Below are 19,048 nucleotides of genomic sequence, written 5' to 3'. Positions count from 1 at the left end.
AAAGAACAGAAGAAAATGGAAGGGAATACTTGAGGAAAATTTCCTAGAAATGAACACTTGTTTTCAGGTAAAAATGACCAAGGGTTCAGGACATGCATAAAATCATCCAGCAAACTGAGTGCCATGATCCAGATACCATCCTACATGTATCTAGTAGGATACACTAACAGACACAGCAGCCAACTAACAGACAACATCTCTGCTCTCACAAAGCTTACACTGTAGAGGGCTAAAGCACATAATAAATAAGCAAAATGCATGGACTGTCAGTGGTAAGTGCTAAGGAGAAACATCATTTAGGGAAGGAGATAAAATATGCCAGGGGAAAAAGTGCTATTTTAAATAGATTGACAGGTAACGACTCACTGACAAGGTAATATCTGAGCAAAGAGCTGAAGAGGAGGATAATGAGCAAACCAAGAAACGTGAAGACATGGGATTCAGAAAGGCAGTCACCACAAAAGAGGCAAGAGAGATCACAGGTGAAAGGTAAGGGATATCCCGAGCCAGCTTTCCAGACTGGAAAAGGTCAGAGGGCTCTGAAAAACACTTCCGTAGGTATCCTATCAGTTTCAAATTCTCGATGCGTTTCAGCTACTGAGGGGAGATTTGTAAAACCCGAGAAAAGTGAAAGATTAAGTTAGTGATACAAAACTAGCTAAATGACACCGATGGCATTCATTCAACATGCTGCGACAGTAATTTCAACTTGCGTGTATGTTTTTAACCTTAACTACTAACTTTCCTTCCTGCTTAATTAGCCATCTGTTTAATATTAATTTGCTCTAATTTGCTTATTGACTGAGTGCATGAATAATTCCAGTTTGTGGTATCAAAATGAAATTTTTCAAAGACAAAATCTAGCCCAATTTCATTTGTTAAACATGCAGGTTCTGTGAGCACACAATATATGTTGTCTGGGCCTGCATACTTGATTTCATTGGAGGTAGCCAAGGAACTCTCTTGATCTCACAGGTATCTAATGAAGTCTGCTGCTGCTAAGTCACTTCAGTCGTGTCCGAATCTTAAGATGTAAGATAAACTACTTAAGTGAACAGCTTTTTATTCTTCCTAAACTACAAAACATCAACTCTAAAGGGAAATGCTTTGTTTTACCAATATTATAATAGTATCATAATAATGGTTGTTGTTAACACAGTTGTGTCTGACTTTTTCTGACTCCTTGGAATGCAGCACGCCAAGCTTCCCTGTCCTTCACTATCTCCCAGAGTTTGCTCACATTCATGTCCATTGAGTCATTGATGCCATCCAACCGTCTCATCCTCTGTCACCTGCTTCTCCTCCTGCCCTCAATCTTTCCCAGTATCAGGGTCTATCTATCCCAGTGAGTCAGCTCTTCACATCAGGTGGCCAAAGTATTGGGGCTTCAGCTTCAGCACCAGCCCTTCCAATGAAAATTCAGGGTTGATTTCCTTTAGGACTTGGTTTGATCTTGTTGTTCAAGGGACTCTCAAGAGTCTTCTTCAGCACCACAGTTCGAAACCATAAATTCTTATGCACTCAGGCTTCTGTGGTCCAACTCTCACATCCATACATGACTACTGGAAAAACCATAATTTTGACTATACAGACCTCTGTTGGCAAAGTGATATCTCTGTTTTTAATATGTTGTCTAGGTTTGTCATAGGTTTTTTTCCAAGGAGCAAGCATCTTTTTTAATTTCATGACTGCAGTCAACATTCACAGTGATTTTTGAGCCCAAGAAAATTGTCTTTCACTGTTCCATTGTTTCCCACCTATTTGCCATGAAGTGATGATACTGGATGCATGATCTTAGTTTTCTGTATGTTGAGTTTTAAGCCAGCTTTTTCACTCTCCTCTTTAAGCTTCATCAAGAGGCTCTTTAGTTCCTCTTCACTTTCTGTCATTAGGGTGATGTCATCTGCATATCTGAGGTTATTGATATTTCTCCTGGCAATCTTGATTCCAGCTTGAGGTTCATCCAGCCCAGCATTTCACGTGATGTACTCTACATATAAGCTAAATAAGCAAGGTGACAATATACGGTCTTGACAATACTCCTTTCCCAATTTTAAACCAGTTCGCTGTTTCCATGTCTGGTTCTAAGTGTTGTTTCTTGACTGCATACAGGTTTCTCAGGAGGCAGGTAAGGAGGTCTGGTATTCCTATCTCTTTCAGAATTTTCCAGTTTGTTGTGATCCACATAGTCAAAGGCTTTACTGTAATCAATGAAGCAGAAGTTTTTTTTTAATTCCCTTGCTTTTTCTATGATCCAACAGATGTTGGCAGTTTGATCTCTGGTTCCTCTGCCTTTTCTATATCCAACTTGTACATCTGGAAGTTCTCGTTTCACGTACTGTTGAAGCCTAGCTTGAAGGATTTAGAGCATTATCTTACTAGTATGTGAAAGGAGTGCAACTGTGTGGTAGTTTGAATATTCTTTGGCATTGCCCTTCTTTGGGACTGTAATGAAAACTGATGTTTTCCAGTCCTATGGCCACTGCTGAGTTTTCTAAATTTGCTGGCATACTGAGTGCAGCACTTTAACAACATCCATCATCTTTTAGGATTTGAAATAGCTGGAATTCCATCACCTCTACTAGCTTTGTTTGTAGTAATGCTTCCTAAGGTCTGCTTGACTTCACACATCAGGATGTCTAGCTCTAGGTGAGTGATCACACCATCCTGGTTATCTGGGTCATTAAGACCTTTTCTGTACAGTTTTTCTATGTATTCTTAATACCTTCTACTTCCGTTAGTAAAAGTTAGCAATTAAGGATAAATTAAATAACATTTTTCTTATAAATTCTTTAAAAGTATAACTACAAAAATATTTCTAAAACTTTCTGTAAAGAGCTGGGGTTGAAAAGCTCAGATACTGCTGAAAAGCAGTTTCCACAAATTCCTGATGAATAGTCAAATGAGCAGTGAAATGAATAAAATATAAAATCATCTGAACCATCTTCACAATCATCCAAATCCCTTATTTTACAAAAAGGCATATTAAGGTCCCAAGAACTGAAGTGCTTTGCCAGAAGTCAGCCTCTGAAATATATGGTAGCCAGGATCTAGAATATAGGCCTCCTGATTCCAGCCAGCACACAGCCCACTGTTCTGGGCAGCCCTGGTTGAAAGGTAGCTTTAAAAAAAAAAAAAAACAACCATTTATTTTTTGGCTGTGCTTGGTCTTCATTGCTGCGCTTGGCTTTTCTCTACTTGTGGCGAGCAAGAGCTACTCGCTAGTTGTGGTACTGGGACTTCGTGTTGTGGTGGCTTCTCTTGTTGCAGAGCCACAGGCTCTTGGGGCATGTGGGCTTCAGTAAGCTTCAGCTCCCGGGCTCTAGAGCTCAATAAGTTGTGGTGCATGGGTTTAGTTGCTCTGTGGCCTGTGGGGGTCTTCCCAGATGAGGGATTGAACCTGTGTTAACTGCAATGACAGGCAGATTCTTCACCACTGAGCCACCAGGGAAAGCCAGGAAGCTTTAATTTAAAATGCAGGAGCCTTGTTTCACTGGCAGATCTAAACACTGTTCTAATAAACTGATGGCCACTAAAAATGTTCCATCGCCTTTGCAATGTACTTGAAATTGAACATAAAAATCAAATTACTCTGTTTTTACTCATTGATTTAATTAGCTATGAAAAATAAAGGAATGGGAATTCTTACTTCTGTTTTCCTTAAAGAAAAGTAGCAAATTTCCACATACTAACCAGAAGCAGTTTAGAAAACTGTATAATATCCAAAATAAATACTCACTTCACAGCTCTGCCATCTGTTTGGAATATTTGGCCTTAACTTCTGTTCACAAACAACTTTTCTCATTTCTTCAACTGATGGATCGGAAGGTACAAGATCATAATAAGGCAGCTGGTAATCTTCATGTATTCCTACATTGGTAAAGAATTTAAAAAAAACCTATTTTGAAAGGTTTATTCAGATAATGTCAGAACAATCTTAGACCAGACACAAAAGGAACAGCTGGAAGTCCTGTTACAGTGTCCCATTACTAAAACAGGTAAGTGGAACAGCCTGCTCTCTCTCATCCATGTCTGCTCTCTCTTATCCATGTCTGCATCAACAACCCACCTCCTTGAGTCAGTACTGAGCCCACACTTTGAAACTAAATTCTGCAATGTAATCAGCAAAGGCTATTTTAATAATGGTTAACTATGAGTTGTGATGACCAGATAGACATTTTCTTCTAGAGCCCCAATGTGCGAGAAATGAAAGCCTTTATTCTGCAAGTGCACAGCCTCAGCTGGTAAAGGGATGTACACTCTCACTAAGGTGTGACTCCTACATGGCAAGCCTGAGGTGCAAGTCCCTTCCTCTACTTGTGTCTGTTAATAACCTGTCCTATTTGCTACTCCACCCCTCACTGCCTCAGAAACCTGAGGCCCTAGTCTCGGGTGAGCCTGGGTTCTCAAGGATAAGACTGTTTCTCAAGTAAACATTGAAAGTTCTCAATCTAACACAAATGTACTTTAAAAAGTAATGCAGTGACAGTCTATTTGCATTTTGTATATGTAATTTCCACTCTCAAGATGGAGAAAATCCCTACAATCTCGGGGTAAAATCAGTTTGACTCTGGTACATGCTAAAAATAGCTTCCTGGGTGGCCTCACAAGCAGTCATTCATTCTAAATATCTATACTGCAAGATAACAAGGGGTTGGTTTCTATTGCTTCCGAAAATTCAAGTGGAACTAGAAAAAGACCACACTGGAATAAAGCTGTATATTAGGATAAAGCCATGCACAAGGATAAAGCATGTTGTGTCATCTCTCTGGCACTCTCAGTGATCAATGGGTAAACAATTTCATTCAATAAAAAAGACAATTCTTAAGCAACTTTTGTTTGTGACAATATATTGGGGGAAGGGAGAGAAATTTACCACCAATGGAACATCGTCGAGCTACTTCCCAGAATACTAGTCCCATTGCATAGATGTCAGCACGTTTGAAGGATTCAAAGTGTTTCATATTTATGGAATCATCTAGAACTTCAGGGGCCATGTACCTAAAAAAGAAGTCAGCACTTCATTTTATGCAATATAACATTACTTTTTAAACTGTTTCATCATCTTTCTTTTACTCCTGGGCGGGAGGTCAGGGGGGTGGGGAGCAATATTAACTTTGACCTTTCCTCCTTTCACTATGGTTCTGCTGCTTTTTAAATTAAAAAAATAAAAAAAAAATTATTGAAGTATAGTTGACTTATAATATTGCTAATTTCTGCTATACAGCAAAGTGAGTTATATGTATATATACATTCTTTTTAAAATATTATTTTCCATTATTATTTAGATACTGAATATAGTTCTCTATTCTGTACAGTAGGATGTTGTTGTTTATCCATTCTATATGTAATAGCTTAACATCTGCTAACTCCAGCTTCCCACCCCATCCCTCTCCCAACACCCTCCGCTCCAGCAACCACAAGTCTGTTATTTATGTCCCACAATCCATTTTGCAGATAGGATCATTTGTGTCATATTTTAGATTCCACACATTAATATCATATTTGTCTCTTTCTGACTGACTTCACTTATTATGATAATCTCTCGTTGCATCCATGTTGCAAGCAAATGGCACCATTTCATTCTTTTTTATGGCTGAGTTGTATTCCATTGGATATATGCACCACATTTTATCAGCTCATCTGTCAATGGACATTTAGGTTGTTTCCATGTCTTGGTTATTGTGAAATAATGCTGCTGTGAACATGGTACATGTATCTTTTTGGATTAGTTTTTTCTGGATATATAGCCAGAAGTGGGACTGCTGGACCATATGGTGATTCTATTTTTCTCTTTTTCCGCTGTTTTCTATAGTGGTTGTACCAACTTACATTCACACCAACAGTGTAAGAGTTCCCTTTTCTCCATATTCTCTCTAGCATTTGTTATTTGTACAGTTTTTAATGATGGCCATTCTAACCGGCCACTCACTGCAGTACCTCACTGCAGTTTTTATTTGCATTTCTCTAATAATTAGTGATACTGAGCATCTTTTCATGTGCATATTGGCCATTTGTATTTCTTCTTTCGAGAAATGCCATTTTAGGTCTCTTGTCCATTTTTTGATTAAGTTGCTTGGTTTTTTTGTTGTTGTTGAGTTCTATGAGGTTATTTACATATTTTGGAAATTATTAAGCCCTTATCAGTTGCATCATTTGCAAATGTTTTTTCTGATTGTGTAGGTTGTCTTTTCCTTTTTTTAAATGGTTTCCTTTGCTGTGCTGAAAAACACTGGTATGATTTATGTCAGAACATTTTGCCTATGCTCTCTTCAAGGAGTTTTTGATGTCATGTCTTATGTTTAAGTCTTTAGGCCATTTTGAGTTTATTTTTATGTATGGTGAGAGGGTATGTTCTAACCTCATCAATTTCCACGTGGCTGTCCAACTTCGCTACCACCACTTGCTGAACAAACTTTTTCCCATTGTATATTCTTGCCTCCTTTGTCGAAGAGGCCTTAGGGGTATGAGTTTATCTCTGGGCTCTCTATTCTGTTTCATTGATCTGTATCAATGTTGCTGTGCCAGTACCATGCTGTTTTGATTACTGTATCTTTGTAGTATTGTTTGAAGTCTGGGAGGGTTATGGTTCCTGTTTTGTTCTTTTTCTCCGGGATGGCTTTGGCAATTCTGGGTCTTTTATGATTCCATATAAACTTTAGGGTTATTTGTTCTAGTTCTGTGACAAATGTCATGGGTAATTTGATAGGGATCACATTAAATCTGTAGATTGCTTTGGGCAATATGGCCATTTTAACAATATTAATTCTTCCAATCCAAGACATGGGATATCATTCCATTTCTTTGAGTCTTGTTTCCTTTGTATCCTGCTACCTTGCTGAATTAATTTATCACCTCTAGTAATTTTTGTGTGAAGTCTTTAGGGTTTTCTGTATATATATATACACACACAGAATCATGTCATCTGCATATAATGACGATTTAAATTTTTCCTTCCAATTTGGATACCTGTTATATCTTTTTCTGATCTGATGCTGTGGCCACAACTTCCAGTACTACAGTGTTTACTAGAAGAGGTGACAATGGGCATCTTTGTCTTGTTCTAGATTTTAGCAGTAGGGCTTTCAGCTTTTCACCTTTGAGTATTATACTGGCTGTGGGTTTGTCATAAACAGCTTTTATTATGTTATGTTCCCTCAATACCCACTTTTTGGTAAAGCGTTTTTGCAATGAATGGATGTTGAATTTTGTCAAATGCTTTTTCTGCGTCAATTGAGATGATTGTGTGTTTTTTGTCTTGTTTATGAGGTGTATCACATTGATTTGTATATGTTGAATCACCCTTGTGAACTTGCAATGAATCCCACTTGGTTGTGGTGTATGACATTTTTTTGTGTGCTGCTGGATTCAGTTTACTATTTTGTTAAGAATTTTTGCATCTATATTCATCAGCTATATAGGCCTGTATGTATTTGTTTTGGTGGTTCTTTGTCTAGTTTTGGAATCAGGGTGATGGTGGCATTATAAAATGCCTTTGGCAGTGTTCCCACCTCTTCAGTTTTTTGGAAGCATTGATATAAATTATTTTGTATGTCTCGTGGAACTCACCCATGAAGCCATCTGGTCCTGGACTTTAGTTTGTTGGAAGTTTTTTAAATTACAGATTGTATTTCACCTCTAGTAATCAGTCTGGTCAAATTATGTGTTTTTCCTTGATTAAATTTTTTGGTGGAATGTATGTTTCTAGAAACTTGTACATTTCTTCAGTTTAGTCACTCAGTTGTGTCTGATTCTTTGCAACCCCATGGACTGCAGCATGCCAAGCCTCCCTGTCTGTCACCCAACTCCTGCAGTTTACTCAAACTCATGTCCATGGAGTTGGTGATGCCATCCAACCATCTCATCCTCTGTTGTCCCCTTCTGTGTTGTCAAATTTGTTGTCATGTAATTGTTCATAGTATTCTTTTATGGTTTTTTTGTATTTCTGCAGTATCAGTTGTTATGTCTCCTTTTCCATGTATTTGGGTTCTCATTTCTTCTTGGTGAGCCTGGCCAAAGATTTGTCCATTTTGTTTACCCTTTCAAAGAACCAGGTCTCAGTTGTAATTTTTTTTTTCCCCAAAAATCTCTATTTCCTCTCTGATCTTTATTTTTTCCTTCCTTCTGCTGACTTTAGGTTTTGTTTGTTCTATAATTAAGTGGTAGGCTAGGTTGTTTATTTGATATGTTTCATGTTTTTTGAGCAAGGTCTGTATTGCTGTGAACTTCCCTCTAGGAACTGCTTTTGCTGCGTCCCATAGGTTTCTTTTTTGAAAATATCTGTGCCAGCTCTCAGCTGCTGCACACAGGGTCTAGTTCACAGATTGAACCTGGGCTTCCTGCATCGGGTGCTTGGAGTCTTAGCCACTGAATCACCAGGGAAGTCCCATTCCATAGGTGTTCTATGGTTGTTTTTACTGTCATTGGTCTCAAGGTATTTTTAAATTTCCTCTTTGATTTCATCCTTGACCCACTGGTTTTTTAGTATTGGCAGTCTGTTGTTGAGTCTCTGTGTAACTTATTTTCTCCCCTTATTTCTTTTTCTGTGGTTGATTTCTAGTTTAATGCTGTTATGGTCAGGAAAAATGTGTGAAATAACTTCTGCACTCTTAAATTTGTTGAGGCTTGTTTTATGCCTGAGAAGGTAATCAATCCTAGAGAATGTTCAGGGGCAGTTGAAAAGAATGTGTTTTGTTTTTTAATGTCCAGAAAATATCAATTTACCGTAATTCTATTGTGTTGTTTAGGATCTCTTGCTTTACTGGTTTTCTGTCTAGAAAATTTATCCATTGATGTGAGTGGGGTGTTCAAATCTCCTACTCTTATTTCCCCATCAATTTCTCCCTTTACGTTTGTGGCTATTTGTTTTATGTATTTACATACTCCTACATTAGGTGTGTATATGCTGATGAGTATAAGATCCTCTTCCTAAATTGATCCTTTTTTCAATATAGTGTCCTTTTCTTTATGGTATTTGTTTGTAAGTCTGTGTTGTCTGACTTGAGTGATTCCACACTTTCTTCTCATTTCAGTTTACATGAAATATTTTTCCATCCCATCACTTTTGATCTCTGTGTGTCCTCTGCCCTAATGTGGGTCTTAGAGGCAGCATGTTGTAGGCTCTGGACTAAAACAATACATCTGCCACCCTGTCTTTATTTTTCTGTTTTAAAAAATTTATTGTATTGAGATGGTGACTGCAAGGAAAGTTATGACCAACCTAGATAGCATATTCAAAAGCAGAGACATTACTTTGCCAACAAAGGTTCGTCTAGTCAAGGCTATGGTTTTTCCTTTGGTCATGTATGGATGTGAGAGTTGGACTGTGAAGAAGGCTGAGCGCCGAAGAATTGATGCTTTTGAACTGTGGTGTTGGAGAAGACTCTTGAGAGTCCCTTGGACTGCAAGGAGATCCAACCAGTCCATTCTGAAGGAGATCAGCCCTGGGATTTCTTTGGAAGGAATGATGCTAAAGCTGAAACTCCAGTACTTTGGCCATCTCATGCGAAGAGTTGACTCACTGGCAAAGACTCTGATGCTGGGATGGATTGGGGGCAGGAGGAGAAGGGGACGACAGAGGATGAGATGGCTGGATGGCATCACTGACTCAATGGACATGGGTCTGAGTGAACTCCGGGAGTTGGTGATGGACAGGGAGGCCTGGCGTGCTGCGATTCATGGGGTCTCAAAGAGTCGGACACGACTGAGCGACTGATCTGATCTGATTGTTGATACACAATGTTAATTTCTATTGTACAGCAAAGTAATTCAGTTACACATTCTTTTCCATTAAGGTTTACCACAGAATATTGAGAGATCTACTCTGAGAGTTTATGTTTAGTCTCATTTTTTATATTTGGGGATAGCTGATTTATGTGTTAGTTTTAGGTGTACAGCAAAGTGATTCATTTACACACACACACACACACACACATATATATATATATACATATCTATTGTTTTCCCACATAGGTTATCACAAAGTACTGAGTTGAGTTAGTTCCCTATACTATATAGTAGGTTCGTGTTGACCATCTATTTTATATATAGTATTGTGTGTATGTGCTGTGCTATGTGTCTGACTCTGTGACACCATGGACTGTAGCCCACCAGGCTCCTCTGTCCATGGGGATTCTCCAGGCAAGAATACTGGAGTGGGTTGCCATGCCCTCCTCCAGGGGATCTACCCACCCCAGGGATCAAACCCAGGTCTCCTGCATTGCAGGCAGATTTACCGTCTGAGCCACCAGGGAAGCCCAAGAATGCTGGACTAGGTAGCCTGTCCTTCTCCAGGGGATCTTCCTGATCCAGGAATTGAACCAGGGTCTCCTGCATTGTAGGGAGATTCTTTACCAGCTGAGCTACCAGGGAAGCCCATTGTGTGTATGTTAATCACAAACCCATACTTTATCACTCCTTTCCACCTTTCCCCTTTAGTAACCGTAAGTTTGTTTTCTAAGCCTGTGAATCTGTTTCATAAATAAATAAGTTCATTTGTGTCATTTTTTTAGATTGCACATGGAAGTGATATGCTCTTTGTCTTTCTCTGATTTACTTTTACTTAGTATGATAATCTCTAGGTCCACCAGTGTAGCCACAAATGGCATTTTCTTTTTTAATGGGTAACATTGTGTGTGTATATATATATGTATATGTGTGTGTGTGTACATACACCATATCTTCCTTATTCATTCATCTGGACATTAGGCTGTCTTTTGTCTATTGTAAATAGTGTTGCACTGAACACTGGGGAGCATGTATCTTTTCAAATTACAGTTTTTTCCAGATACATGCCTAAGAGTGGGATTGCTAGATCATATGATAGTTTTTAGTTTTTTAAAGAACCTCCATCCTGTTCTTCAAAGTGACTCTACCAGTTTTCATTTCTACTAACAGTGTAGGAGAGTTCCCTTTTCTCCACACCCTCTCTAGCATTTACTGTTTGTAGATTTTTTTTTTTTTTTATGATGATGATGATAATGGCCATCCTGACAGGTCTGAGGCGATACATCTGTAGTTTTGATTTGGGCTTCTCTAATTAGTGATGTTGAGGACCTTTTCATGCGCTTTTTTGGCCATCTGTATGTCTTCTTTGAGGAAATGTCTTAGATCTTCTGCCCATTTTTTGATTGGGTTGTTGTTTTTCTTTAATACTGAGCCACATGAGCTGTGTGTAAATTTGGGAGACTAATCCCTTGTTGGTCACTTCATTTACAAATATTTTCTGTCATTCGATGGTTGTCTTTTTGGTTTTGTTTATGGTTTCCTTTGCTGTGCAAATGTTTGCCCCTCTGTTTTTTGACTGGAGTATTTAGTCCACTGACATTTAAAGTAACTATTGATATATACATATTTATTTCCATTTTAACTTTGTTTTCCCATTGATTTTACACTTCTTCTTTGTCCCTTTCTTTGTTTTCCTTTAGTGGTTTGATGATTTTCTTTTGTGTCATACTTATTTTCTTCTTGGTTTATGTGAATCTATTGTATGTTTTTCATTGGTGGTTACTCTATTTTTCAAATACATTAATCCCATCCTATATCTACTTGCCTTAGATAGGTAGGCATACAGGCTCAAACATATCTAGGAAATGAAAGAAAAAAAAAACCCTAAATGTTCTTACTTTCCTCCCCCATATTTTATGATTTAGATGTCCACTTTTATATCTTCATGTTCTTTTGCTGTTCATTGTGGTTATCACTTTCACAGAAAAAAAAATTTTTTTTAATCTGTGTACAGGCTTATTTCAGTAATTTGCTTTCCAATTGTGATTTTTTTCCTCCCTTTTTATTCCCCTATAGAGTATTACTCCTTTTCTATTTAGAGAAGACTTTTCAGGACTTTTCAGTATTTCCTTTAGGACAGGTTTAGTATTGCTGTATACTTTCAGTTTTCTGAGAAATTCATCTCTTTCTAAACAATCACCTTGCTGGGTAGAGGATCAGAGGTTGCAGATTTTTCCCTTTTAGGACTTTGAATCTATCTTGCCACTTCCTTCTAGGCTGCAACATTTCTGTAGTAGGAACAACTGATGGCGGAATCCCTTTAATTAACTTTTTGTCTTGCTTCCTTTGGAATTTTCCTCTTTAATTTCTGTTATGGATAACGTGTCCTGGTGTAGGCCTGTTTGAGTTTACCTTGTCTGGGACCCTCAGTGCTTCTTGTACCTGAATATGCATTTCGTTCTTTAGGCATGGGAAGGTTTCGGTCATAATTTCTTCAAATTCATTTTCAACCTCTCTTTCTTTCTCTTCTCCTTCTGGAATTCCTATTACGCATAGATTGGCATACTTTATCTTACCCTATAGGTCCCTTTTTTTCGTTTGGCTTTCTGTCTGCTGTCCTAATTGGGCAGTTTTCATATTCTGTCTTCCAGGTCACTTATTTATTCTGCTATTCATTGCCTTTACTTCAGTTTTTGTCTTGGCAAGTGAGTTTTCTTGGTTCCTGTTTATAGTTTCGAATTCCTTTTTTACAGTACTCTGTATTTCTGTTGATAGCCTTTTTTAATTCCTTCAGTATTTTCTGTCTTCTTTTTGAAATCAGTGCCTACTAGACTGAAGAGGTCTGTTTCATTGCTCTTTCAAGGGAATTCTCTTGGTCTTTCAACTGGGAGTGGTTCCTCTGCTTCTTCATTTTACTTAATATTTCTCTTCTTCAGTTCAGTTGCTCATCATGTCTGACTCTTTGCAGCCCCATGGACTGCAGCATGACAGGCTTCCCTGTCCATCACCAACTCCTTGAACTTAATCAAATTCATGTCCATTGAGGCGGTGACGCCATCCAACCATCTCATCTTCTGTTGCCCCCTCTCCTCCCACCTTCAATCTTTCCCAGCATCAGGGTCTTTTCTAGTGAGTCACTTCTTCCCATCAGGTGGGCAAAGTATTGGAGTTTCAGCTTCAACATCAGTCCTTCCTCAGGACTGATTTCCTTTAGGATGGACAGGCTGGACCTCCTTGCAGTCCAAGGGACTCTCAAGAGTCTTCTCCAACACCACAGTTCAAAAGCATCAATTCTTCAGCACTCAGCTTTCTTTACAGTCCAACACTCACATTCATATGTGATTACTGGAAAAACCATAGCCTTGACTAGATGGACCTTTGTTGACAAAGTGATGTCTATGCTTTTTAATATGCTGTCTAGGTTGGTCATACTTTCCTTCCAGGGAGCAAGCATATTTTAATTTCATGGCTGCAGTCACCATCTGCAGTGATTTTGGAGCCCAGAAAAATAAAGTCTGACACTGTTTCCACTGTTTCCCCATCTATTTGCCATGAAGTGAGGGGACCAGATGCCATGATCTTCGTTTTCTGAATGTTGAGCTTTAGTCAGCTCTTTCACTGTCCTCTTGCACTTTCATCAAGAGGCTCTTTAGTTCTTCTTCACTTTCTGCCATAAGGTTGGTGTCATCTGCATATCTGAGGTTATTGATATTTCTCCCGGCAATCTTGATTCCAGCTTGTGCTTCATCCAGCCTGGCGTTTCGCATGATGTACTCTGCATGAAAGCAGGGTGACAATATACAGCCTTGACGTACTCCTTTCCTGATTTGGAACCAGTCTATTGTTCCATGTCCAGTTCTAACTGTTGTTTCTTGACCTGCATACAGATTTCTCAAGAGGCAGGTCAGGTGGTCTGGTATTCCCATCTCTTGAAGATTTTCCACAGTTTGTTATGATCCACACAGTCAAAGGCTTTGGTGTAGTCAATAAAGCAGAAGTAGATGTTTTTCTGGAACTCTCTTGCTTTTTCAATGACCCAATGGATGTTGGCAATTTGATCTCTGGTTCCTCTGCCTTTTCTAAAACCAGCTTGAACATCAGGAAGTTCACGGTTCACATACTGTTGAGGCCTGGCTTGGAGAATTTTGAGCATTACTTTGCTAGCGTGTGAGATGAGTGCAATTGTGCAGTAGTCTAAATGTTCTTTGGGATTGGAATGAAAACTGACCTTTTCCAGTCCTGTGGCCACTGCTGAATTTTCCAAATTTGCTGGCATATTGAGTGCAGCACTTTCACGGCATCATCTTGTGAATTTAGGAGAAACAATTATCTACGATGGTCTCTGAGGACTGTTTATAGGTGGGAGCCCCGCTTTGTACCTTGTGTGGGTTTAGTATTTTTGGTGCAAGGGCTGTTTTAGTATGGATGCCTGTCACCTCTCCCCTCAGCATGTACTGGTAATTATCCCTTTGATAGAGGGCATGCAGATATCTGGTCCTGGTGTTCTTGGCAGTGGTGGCAGCTCCTGATTGTTCCTGGAGGTGGTATCCTGCTGCCTGAAAGCTAATGCAGGGGAAAACGACCCTCACACACGGCCCACATGATGGCGCCTGGATTCTAAGGCAGCCCAGGCTTTCTCTGCGTACGCCCTCAGATGCGGTCACATCAGACTCTAACCCCTTCAGACTGTTTCTATACATCCCACCCCCGTGCCCCCCAGGTCTGATTTCTGAAGCCTAAGCTTCCACGCATAACTGAGATCATATTAGACTCAAGAAAAATATCTCCACTGGTTTACTCCAAATCCCATGAAAAGCTGAAATAGCAATTTTATGCTATTTGCCTTATGATCTTTGTTTCCAATGACCCACATCCTAGGCGTCCTACTATACACCACCTGCTTTGCTGTGTACTATGCAGGGACTATGTATTTCAGTCTAGAAGTCTTCGCACTAAAACAGGATAAAAGGAAAGGCAAGGACATACTCCAGGGAACAAAATAATAGATAAAAATGCATGCCAGTCCTTAATGATACCATATTGCACAGTTCTGAGGTTTCAAAAATCCTACTAAGGTTACAGATTCGGACTCACAAAGACCTGCAGCAGCCACTGCCTGGAACCCTGAGTCAAAAGATCTGAGAGTCCCCATTGAATCCATAAATACAGCTGAGACAGAATAAAGCTCAGCTCTATTCAAGTCCAGCATAGCAGTTTGATGGTATGTGGTGGCAAAATGCTGTGATACATAATGCAAAGCCTTTTGGGTCAGAAAGGCCCAGGTTCAAATCTCAGCTCTTCAGCTTACCTAATCCAGGAGGTTGGTTGGCCACATTAACCTTCACAAGGTGGTTTCCTCATCTGTGAACTGAGGGCAGTGATACTTACCTACTTAGGTTCTTTGAGTACTCATGTGTGTGTTAGTCACACAGTCATGTCCGACTCTCTGTGACTCCATGGACTGTAGCCCACCAGGCTCCTCTGTCCGTGGGATTTTCCAGGCAAGAATTCTGGAGTGGGTTGCCATTCCCTTCTCCAGAGGATCTTCCTGACCCAAGAACAGAACCTGGGTCTCCCACATAGTAGGCAGATTGTTTACTGACTGAGCTACCAGGGGAGTACTCATAGATTCAACAACTACTTATTGAGGACCTACTATCTTCTAGGCACTGTGATAGATGCTGGGACTACAAGGCTTCTCTCAAGCAGCTTACGATCCAATGGTATATACAGATAAGTGAACAGTTATAATGTGCTAAGTGGTCCAGATTTAGCGTGCAATGTGGGTGCCTGACAAGGACATCTAACAGTCCAGAAAAAGATTCCTCTGAGAAAGGAAGACTGAGTACAAGTTAAGGAAACAGGAGGGGAAAGTATGCTCTAGAACAGAAGTCAGGCCCACAGACTGTGGCACCTCCTGTCAGATCAGTGGCAGCATTAGATTAAAAATAAAGTACACAATGAATGTAATGTGCCTGAATCTTCCCTACCCCTGGTCCTTGGGAAAATTATCTTGAAAACAATGAGTCCCGGGTGCCAAAAAGGGTGGAGACTGCTGCTCTAGGATATAGCACATGTGAAAGTTTGAAGAGAGAAAGCTATGTTTTCAGGAAATAAAAATATAAAAACAGTTGGGCTAACTACATCACAACATTTGAAGAGAACATTAAATGATGTAATATACATAAGAGACACATTAAAATGACTGGTACACAGTAGGTACCCCATTAATATTAACTACTGTTATGATAACATAACTAATGGTAGTATTTTCTGGAAAGGCTACCTTTCATCAGCAGTAACCTTTGTAAGTTAGCTAACCATGATTTCAGAGCAGGCAAGACCATGAGATCTTCTACCTGTGAGCAATCTAATAAAGAACAAGGTTGAGTTTCAGAAAAGTTATGTATCTAGAAATGAGAAGGAAAAGAAGTCAACTTCAGAACATAAAAATAACTGTGTTCACTCTGTGATAAGTATACCTTTTTGTTCCCACTCTGTGGTTTGGAGCAATGTCAATTGTATCTGTGGCCGAATCATGCCTTACTGCCAATCCTAAGTCTGCAATACAGCAAGTTCCATTCTTCTTTACCAAGATATTCTTTGATTTCAAATCCCTATGAGCTATGGCTGGTTTTCCTGAAGAAAAAGAAAGTTAAACATGGTTGCTTAAAGGGTAATACCAATCACAAACCCCCCCCAAGTCCTCCCATCCCAGTGTCAAAAGCATTTCATCCCCATCACTGCAATACCTGGGCCCTTACCAAACCAACTAACATGAATCAGTGCGCAAAAAGTTGATGAGATTACATTTCAAAGAAAACAGATGATGTTCAAAAATATGTCTAACACTCAAAAACCAGGAGGTTAAAGATACTAGTTTGTTGATACCCTATGAATCTTTTTTTATAGGACGCCTAGGTACTAATATTCCAATCCAAGAACCAAAAATCTAGATCACCTTTTTTGCCTATCAACTGGAATATATTCATTAAATGTGTAATGCCTTTAATACTAACTACTAGAAAAAGTGCTATTATAAAATAATTACAGTGTGTAAAACTTGGAACCCTCAGAGGCTACTGGTGGGAATGTACAATAAAATAGTACAGGCCCTTTGTGAAACTTGCCAGACTTTTTTTTTTTTTTTTTTTTCCCCAAATCATTAGTTACTGTCTGATCCAGTAACTTCACCTCCAGGCATATACCCAAGATAATGGAAACGTATCCACACTAAAACTTGTACATCAGTGTTCATAGCAGCATTATTCATAATAGCCCAAAGTGGAAACAACAAATGATACCCAAAATGTAGTAAAATCCATATAATGAAATATTGCTTGGACATAAAAGGGAATGAATTTCTGATAATGCTGCAACATGGATAAACCTTGAACCTATACTAGAAAGCAGCTAGTCATAAAAGATATATTGTATGATTCCATATGCTATGTCCAGAAAAAGCAAATCTATATAGATGGTCATAAAGAGTCAGACACAACTTAGTGACTGAACAATAGATGGAAAATAAGTTAGAGGTTGCCCAGGGCCAGAGAATTTAGAGGGAAATGGGGGGTGACTGCAGAGAACTACAGGCCTCACCTCTTTTGAGGTAATGAAAATGTTAAATGTTCTTAAAATGTGGTGATAGCTATACAAAACTGATTATACTAAAAACCACTGATGTGTACACCAAATGGGTAAATTGTATAGTATGTGAATTACAACTCAATTTGTTATTGTTCAGTCACCAAGTCATGTCTGACTCTTTGCGACCCATGGACTGGAGCAGGCCAGGCTCCTGGCCTGTCTCCTGGAGTTTGTTCAAACTGATGTCCATTGAGTTGGTGATGCTATCTAACCATCTCATCCCCTGCCACCCCCTTTCCCTTTTGCCTTCTATTTTCCCCAGCACCAGGGTCTTTTGCAATGAGTTGGCTCTTTGTACTAGGTGGCCAAAGTATTGGAGCTTCAGCATCACTCCTTCCAAAGATATTCTGGGTTTTCTTTTAGGACTGACTGGTTTGATCTCCTTGCAGCCCTAGGAATTCTCAAGAGTCTTCTCCAGCGCCACAGATCGAAACCATCAATTCTTTGGCGCTCAGCCTTCTTTATGGTCCAGCTCTCATATTCATACATGACTACTGGAAAGCCACAGCTTTGACTACACAGACCTCTCTCGGCAGAGTGATGTCTCTGCTTTTTAATACGCTACCTAGGTCTGTCATAGCTTTCCTTCCAAGGAGCAAGTGTCTTAATTTCATGGCTGCAGTCACCGTCCACAGTGATTTTGGAGCCCAAGAAAAGAAAATCTGTCACTGCTTTCACTTTTCCCTTTCTATTTGTCATAAAGTGATGTAACTGGATGCCATGATCTTCCTTTTTTGAATGTTGACTTTTAAGCCAGCTTTTTCACGCTCCTCTTTCACCTTCATCAAGAGGCTCTTTAGTTACTCTTCACTTTCTGTCATTACCATCATTCTGAGGTTGTTGATATTTCTTCTAGTAGTCTTGATTCCAGCTTGTGATTCACCCAGCCTGGTATCTCACATGATGTATTCTGCATATAAATTAAATAAGCAGGGTGACAATATACAGCCTTGCTGTACTCCTTTTCCAATTTTGAACCTGTTTTTGAAGTCTATTTTGTTTCATGTCCAGTTCTAACTGTTGCTTCTTGATCCGCATACAGGTTTCTAGGGAGATAGGTAAGGTGGTATGGTATTCCCATCTCTCTAAGAATTTTCCAGTTTATTGTATGTGACATAGTAATGTGAATTATAACTCAATAAGGCTATTATAATCAACAATGATTTTGCAAAGATGGGGCAGGCTGAACTAGTAAAACAGCATGTGTGACGTATATAGTAAAGCTGGTAATGGGGTTAGCAAGTGGATAATCATCAGAGCAGAGACTACACTGGCATCTGATCTCTTATATAGCACAATACTAACTCATGCAATCTCCTTATCCTAGGATCAAACACAATTATCAGATGGTCAGATAACATTTATGTAGCATGTTGGATGTTTACAGAGCATCTTCACATTTCATTTGGTACTATACATAAATTCCAAAATCAAGATCCTCAAAATCACAAGACTAAACACTACTTTTAAGAACTTACCAAAATATCAGTATTGTTATAACAACTAGAGAATCTCGAATCAAATTCCTAGATTCCTAACTCTACGTTAGATTTTCAACAGAAAGTTAAAATATTCTCATATAAAAACTCATTTTAAACATTTCTACTTCAGCTGACTTCTTGCAAAAATTTTCTGAATAGACATTAGACCCATAGGAATTTAAAGCTTAAAT

General features: G+C 39.1%; 1 protein-coding gene across 7 annotated transcripts in view; it reads right to left on the bottom strand.

Moving 5' to 3' along the window:
• TGFBR1 (transforming growth factor beta receptor 1) overlaps positions 1-19,048 on the bottom strand; it is a 74,809-nt gene that overhangs the window by 5,417 nt on the left and 50,344 nt on the right. For 2 of the 7 annotated variants that reach the window (XM_055578625.1, XM_055578626.1), the window contains exons 6-8: positions 16,209-16,365; positions 4,877-5,001; positions 3,740-3,870 (exon numbers count right to left, since the gene is read on the bottom strand). In XM_055578625.1, the coding sequence (XP_055434600.1) occupies positions 3,740-3,870; positions 4,877-5,001; positions 16,209-16,365 (413 nt within the window). Of the gene's footprint in view, positions 1-579; positions 598-1,944; positions 2,002-3,739; positions 3,871-4,876; positions 5,002-5,981; positions 9,539-9,769; positions 10,330-10,377; positions 14,290-16,208; positions 16,366-19,048 lie in introns of those variants that run through there. The other 5 variants (XM_055578629.1, XM_055578628.1, XM_055578627.1 and 2 more) reach the window with 5 other exon arrangements.

The sequence above is a fragment of the Bubalus kerabau genome, chromosome 4, assembly GCF_029407905.1.
Source record: "Bubalus kerabau isolate K-KA32 ecotype Philippines breed swamp buffalo chromosome 4, PCC_UOA_SB_1v2, whole genome shotgun sequence".
Lineage (NCBI taxonomy): Eukaryota > Metazoa > Chordata > Mammalia > Artiodactyla > Bovidae > Bubalus > Bubalus kerabau.
The sequence above is the reverse complement of the archived record's forward strand: the minus strand, read 5'-3'. Positions and strand labels throughout refer to the sequence as shown.